This window comes from Acanthisitta chloris, unplaced genomic scaffold (genome assembly GCF_000695815.1).
Source record: "Acanthisitta chloris isolate BGI_N310 unplaced genomic scaffold, ASM69581v1 scaffold936, whole genome shotgun sequence".
NCBI lineage: Eukaryota > Metazoa > Chordata > Aves > Passeriformes > Acanthisittidae > Acanthisitta > Acanthisitta chloris.
Genome location: NW_008678489.1, coordinates 12,217 through 19,011, shown reverse-complemented (window position 1 = coordinate 19,011; position 6,795 = coordinate 12,217). Strand labels below are relative to the sequence as shown.

The 6,795-nt window shown below is 40.1% G+C and overlaps 1 protein-coding gene across 2 annotated transcripts in view; it reads left to right on the top strand.

The window, feature by feature from the left end:
* The window catches only part of LOC103804271 (myosin light chain kinase, smooth muscle), a 74,489-nt gene that overhangs the window by 60,076 nt on the left and 7,618 nt on the right, over window positions 1–6,795 (top strand). For both annotated transcript variants that reach the window (XM_009076874.1, XM_009076875.1), the window contains exon 12: window positions 539–662. In XM_009076874.1, coding sequence (XP_009075122.1) covers window positions 539–662 — 124 coding nt within the window. The remainder of the gene's footprint in view (window positions 1–538; window positions 663–6,795) is intronic.

Here is a 6,795-nt window from a genome sequence, read left to right as displayed (position 1 = left end):
CTGCTGACACCATAAAAAATGTGTTGGATTGAAATTGTTATTTTTTTATTATTATTATCATTTTATCACTGCTGGTCCTTTTTACCACAACATGCAGATCCCTGAGCCTTGATAAATCTTGGATATTTTGTGAAAACTTTAACTTCTTTTCAACACTGGAATCTTTCAGTCCTCTTGTGCAACTGCTAAAGGGATGGAGGCTCAAACACTTTCATACTTCAGGGCATCCAAATATGAATTAAACAGTGAAAGTTCTCCCCTTTCCTAGACTTGGTCTTGGGGAAGCTCCTTGGAATAGGAACCTTCTTATGTGCCTTGTACAGTGCTATGTGCTCGAGGATGCTTAATAAGTAATTCTTTATTGCTATATATGTATCAGCTAAGTAATGGCAGTTCAGGTATCATTTATTGCTTTTGATAAGGATCTTTCACAGAATCATAAATATGAGGGTAAAACTGGGTTTCCTGTTACTGGAGAATAACTGTTGTTAGAAATCTGCATGCAGCAGTTAATGGTTTCCTCTTTCATTCTTTACAGAAAATGCAGGTTCTCTGAAAGTTCTCTTTGGGACACCTGAGTTTGTGGCTCCTGAAGTTATAAACTATGAACCTATTGGATATGAAACAGATATGTGGAGTATAGGAGTTATCTGCTACATTTTGTGAGTACTTTTGCTATTCTTAACACAAATCCTGACAGTTGCTGAATACAAAGTTTTTATCAACTTCTCCAATTTTCAGGCCTTTTTTTATCCTAATCAACAGCTCCAGCATATTTAATAAAAGTACCCTGTTCTCTGAAGGGTGCAACTGGTAAACTGCAGAATTGCCAGTTCTGGAAATTCAGCCATTTAGTGTTGTACATCTTACATCATGAACCAGCAATGCTTCATCTCATTTAAAAAGACAATGTGACAGTGTTTTATTATTAAATTTAAACTATTTTTCTTTTTTAGATGTTAAAGAGAAATGTTTGGGCATGCACTAATAACCAATAATTTCCATTCCTTTGTTCCAAGAGAGAAAAGTTTCGTGAAACTTTGAGGTCTTGTGGGACACACTCAAGTATCCCAGCAGTACTGTATCTGCTCACAGTGCATTTTAATGTATTACCAAGCACCAGCTACTGGATAAATACATTTTATAAGTATCCTGGATCGAGCTCATGGAAACATTTTAGAGGATGGTTAGCTGCAGCTCTTGGTTATATATTTCAGTGTTAGATTTGGTTTTTATACATGATTTGATAATTTGTGCTTATGAACATCAATGGATGTGGAAATAGCATCTTCATGCCTAGAATAGTAAGTGATCTTCTTCCAACTGTGACTTTACATATTTGATGCCATCTAAACATGTAAAAAGAGAAGCTCAGTTTGGGGCATGGTTCTTCTCCCTCGCTCCAGCTTCAATAGTAAGTAAACTGCAGATCTGCTTTGCACTCGCCCTTTTTCAAGGCTTCTCTCAATGCCTTATTTCCTTTATTAAGTCCCCTCTGGCCTGCCTGCCCTGCTCCCTGACACCTGGCAATGCTTTGCCTCATCTTTACTCAGTGCTCCCACTTGCCTCACGAGTCTGTACTTTTTCTCATGCTCTTCTCATTTCCAAACTAAGCAACATAATTTCCTGACTTGTACTGTGTGAAACCCACTACATCAACCCTCTCACTCCCAGCAAAGACTGAATATTTCTGTTATCTTGTGTTTCTTATGTGAAGTGTGCTACACTCTTCAAGGTCACTTTGCTCTGCCAGTTTATTTATGGGACTTTAATTTTCCATTCACTTCCAGCACTTCTCTCTAGATCTAGAAAGCTCGTTTGGATCATTCTGTAGTTCGAATAATGTAGACCACACAGGCAGTGCTCAGATGCCAAATTCATGTGTTTCTTCAGCTTTTGAGGTCTCCTGATCTGCAGACTCCTGGAAGGCAGCAGGATGGCGATCCCAGGCACATCCATGGAAACCCAGCAATTCCCTCAGTGCTGCAGTGCCCCCTGGAGGCTTCCACACCCTAGGGAACAGAGCACTGACCATTTGGGGAGTTTCACCTCTTTTGCTGTCATTTGTTATCAAAGTATACGACATGTTCTCCTGGGTTCCCAGTATAAGCACCAACATGCCAGACAAACAGGAGCTCCTGAGGCATGTAGCCAGGGCTGCTGCTCCAGTACAGCACATACTGGAGAATATTGTCATCATCTAAGTAGGGAAGGCAAAGGGAGTAGGTGAAACAGGTGGAGAAAAGGTGAACTGTCTTGCCAAACACCAGTCTGCCACCACTGGCAGAACTGCTTCATCCCAGTTTCTCTGTGCCACCAGGAGGAAAATATTTGGATGCTGTACTGTTCAGCTGATAGGGTTGGGGTGGTGTTACACTTGATTCAGCTGATCTAATATGCCTTGTGAAATACATTATGAAATAACTTATTTGCTAAGGTGTATTTAAGCTCATGTAATCCCTCATGAGGGGAAAACTACACTACCCAAACACAGTGAAAATATTTTTTTATGTGTAGCTATTGCCACAATAATGATTAACAGTAATAATCAGCTTTTGTCTTTCTTGCCATAAGAATAAAGTAACAGAAGTTAGGGAAGACCTGTGAGTCATCTCTTGGCCTTTCCTCTCCACCCCAGAGTGACAGGTTCCCAATCTGTCTCAACTTTCTTAAAGCCCAGCTATTTTTACAGACTCACAACTATGAGCCATTATCCAAAATGGACCATCACATCATCATTAGAGAATGCAAATAAAAGCCATTGAGAATTGCATCTCTCTTTAGTTGTAGCTCTGCTTTCCTGTTTTGATTGTAAGCTCAGAACTGCCAAATCTCATGCATGAAGTGTAAGACTTACTCATTTGGTGTCTGCCTCACATACCACCACTGTGCTTGTAAATCAGCATTTGCATTCCCTCTCCCCCTGCCATAGTGAGTGAGGCCATGAAGGCAGAGGCGAGAGCTGCAGCAGCACTGGATTTAAGGGCAGGTCTGCTACAGGCAGCTGATGGCCCAAAGCTGCTGTGTGCATCATCTGTCCTAAGTGAAGCAGCAGGGAGCACACTACTGCATGACTTGACATAACACCTTTTTTTAAGGTAGAATTCTAGAGTGCTGAGAGACCTGTAACCTGCCTAGAAAGTGACTGTGTTTCCCTGTTGTGCTGTACAACAATGAAGACAAACTGGGTTTAGCAAAGAGCTGCTGAAGAGATCTGTGTGAGTGAAGGGTCCACCCTGCACAAGAATAAATGGGTGAGATATAATCTCAGGTAGGAAGCAGGGTGACCACACTCCTGCAGCAAAACCTCTCTCCTAGCCCTCTAATATGCAGGCATAAGTACAGATCTCCCACTCCCTGCTGGAAAGATGCATCTGTCTTCCTTATGGCATCGCTGACTTAATTCCATCCTACAGCTCATGGGTTCCTATTCCATGTTTCTAAGCTACATATTAAATCCTTTTCATCTTCTTGGATAACTTATTCAGTCCTGTCTCTTCATCTGTCTTTGTTCTTCCTTAAATTTCCCTGTTTGTATTCTCCACCTCATTTTTATCTTCCACTTTTATCTTGTTCTCTGTCCTGTTCTGCATCACAGTACTGTCCCACATACTTAAGTTGATCTATTGCCTTTGAAATAACAGGCCACAAATATTATAGCTTGTGTATATCATATCCATTTATGTCTATTTCAGTGTTGCTTTCTGCATTTACAATAATCTCTATCTAATGAAGGTTAAACCTCTTGAATTCTTTCCAGTTCTTTCTGTTCCATTTATTCTTCTGGGCATTGCTGGATTTGCTTGTTGTTTTTTCTCTTTCTAGTTCTTTTCTGATGATCCATTTGGATAGTCAGTGTTTGCAATATTTAGTAATCTGAAACAATATCTAAATTCTATTTTTATTTCAAACAAATTGTCAATCTAATATTTCAGCACTGCACATTCTGTGTGGATAGACCTTTTCCTTTTGGCACCATAGAATCTGATTAGTTTCAGGGAGGAATTGGCTGTGGCTGATTCAAACCTCTGCTTGCTTTCCAATAGTTCTTCTTGCTTTGTCAGTGCCAGGCAGTGTGTATCTTTTCAGAGTAGCTGATCTCTGTTAATTAATATTTTTTAATATACTATATCTTAGGCTGTGTTTTAATATCACATTTGTTCTTGCTGTATACTCTTTTCCTTCAGCAACTTCCTAATAGCACACATCCTGATCCTTCAAACATTCCCTTTCCCTTTTATCTATTGTGTTGTTCATCAGTTACCCCTCAATATCACATTTGTTCTTGCTGTATACTCTTTTCCTTCAGCAACTTCCTAATAGCACACATCCTGATCCTTCAAACATTCCCTTTCATCTATTGTGTTGTTCATCACTGCTGTTACCCCTCCCTCCTTTGGCAGTTGGGGTTGGTTGAAAGATCTTTTGGCACGGTTCATCTTTTGGGTGTGCTCACTTGGGACTTCGATAAGACAACACACACTTTTGCTTACACTTGGCTCCATGTCATATTAAAAATGTATGCCTCTTTAATATGAATATGTGAGAGCACTCCATGTTCTTTCCTTAAAGCAAGTTAGGAAGGCTTTAATGTCAAGGCTGTTCTGCTCAAAAGAATGTGTTTTGTATGTGCAGCGGCACTGGCAAATTGTGGTTTCTCATTAATCCACTGGGCATGTGAAACAAGGATGAGAACAGCATAACACTTGCTTCAGCAATGAGCTGTCTTCCTGTCCATGGGCTCAGTGGAGACCACTGTGTGGGAGTCAGTCAGCTGAGGAAAAGGTGCTTTTGGTCCATGAATGCATGTCCCCCAGAGTGTAGCCTGAGACTATTTGTTTTGTTTCACTTTTAAAAGAATTAAATTAATCCATGATTTCCAGGGTGCAGGCATTGCCATGTGCTTATGTGACATGCTCTGCACAGGTTTATCAGAAGCAGATATTGCTGTTCATACTGTTTCTTTTTCTGCACTGCTAATGCAAAGCAAAGACTGTAAGGAGGAGCTCAGTGCCAGCAGTCCCAGTCAGCTCCTGCTGCAAGCATTGCTTGCAGAGGAATGCTCAGGGTCTGACCTTTTGAGACAAGCAGTCATCTTTCCTGGATTCCTGGGAGTCTTAATGCAAAGATTTCCAACTGAAATGCTACGGTGTTTGTTACACAGGCAGTGAGACAGGAGTCCACACTGGACCCTTTTCATCTTAGTGTTTCTAAGTCTGCACTCAGAGCTTTGTTAGAACAGACCAATAAACGTTAAGGAACTTCTGGAGGATAAAATATATTTCTTCTTTATTTAGAAGTGGAAACTGTGAAAGATTTTCTAAACAAATGGTTCTTAACATGCCAGGGAGATGCCTGGTCAAGTAGCTGGAAAAATGTTTTCAGTAAACAACCTGCTGCTTGTCTTAATAGTAACTTCACAGTGTAAGCTCAGTGTTAATTTTCTGGAGCAGTAGCTCATCTTTATCACTTCAGCATTCCAAAAGGAAATTGTTTCCATTATCTGTCAAAAGAGTTGCTGGGCCATTACTTTAAATGGCTATTAAGAAATGAACAGCCCAGACTTCAGTCAGTGAAATCTGTGCTAAAGATAAGAATTTCTGCTTATAATCTACACTAGTTGCTGGATTTTGTTTTCTGACTGTAGACGAGGCTACAGACAATCCTTAGAAATATTTCCACGACAAGGCAACTGATTCACAGCATAGAACTGTAGTGGAGAGAGAAAAATTTGCAACAGCACATTCAGAAATATGAAAGCATATGAAAGTTCATTGAAACTTTTGAATGGGAACTGTTACACTGGTGTTTGGAGATGACAATGTGAGTGGAGGCTTAACTGATACCCACCTGGTCACTTACCAAATGGATGGGATTGATCAATCCCACCATGGAATGTAAGATTTTATCAGATAATTCTGTCATGCAATTCTAAAAAAAATAATACAAATAAGCCAACTGAAACAACCAAAGAATTTTTGTCCTCTCTAATCTTCTATGTATCCTCATCCTCAAAAGCTGTGTGAAACATGGAGTATCCCTTTCCCCAGAAATTCCGAGTCTTTATAAGCACTGCCTCTTATGGCAGTGTGCAGCAGTGGAGTTTCCACGTGAAGCAATGTCTCTGCACCTATAGCAGTCTTTTTAGCATGCAAATAATCTCTCAATACTGCAGCTTTAATCTCTGGAAATAGGCCAAAGTACTGTCTGATGCAGCACAAGAGCTGCACAACACTGTGGTAATACTATGCAGAGGTCACCTTTACCATACTTCTGTCAAGTATTGAAGGGAAAGGGGATTATTACTGCTCTGGCTGCCCACGTGTGTCCTCTGGAAGCTTAACTGGATGAAGAGAAGACATGCATCTCCTACACTGACAGTGAACTAAAGAAATACTTCACAGACCTGACACTGTATAAGCCACTGAATTTGCTGAGAGACTATTGTACTTACTACATAGTCAAAAAAGACTAGGAGTCAGTATCTGGAACCCAAAATTAGAACTGCAGTCTGGGTGAGGGTTTTTTACTTTCTAGAACATTATGGAGAACAATGAAATTGTCATAAGTAACAAAATGCTTAGATATTGGAAATACTTCACAGACCTGACACTGTATAAGCCACTGAATTTGCTGAGAGACTATTGTACTTACTACATAGTCAAAAAAGACTAGGAGTCAGTATCTGGAACCCAAAATTAGAACTGCAGTCTGGGTGAGGGTTTTTTACTTTCTAGAACATTATGGAGAACAATGAAATTGTCATAAGTAACAAAATGCTTAGATATTGGAGGT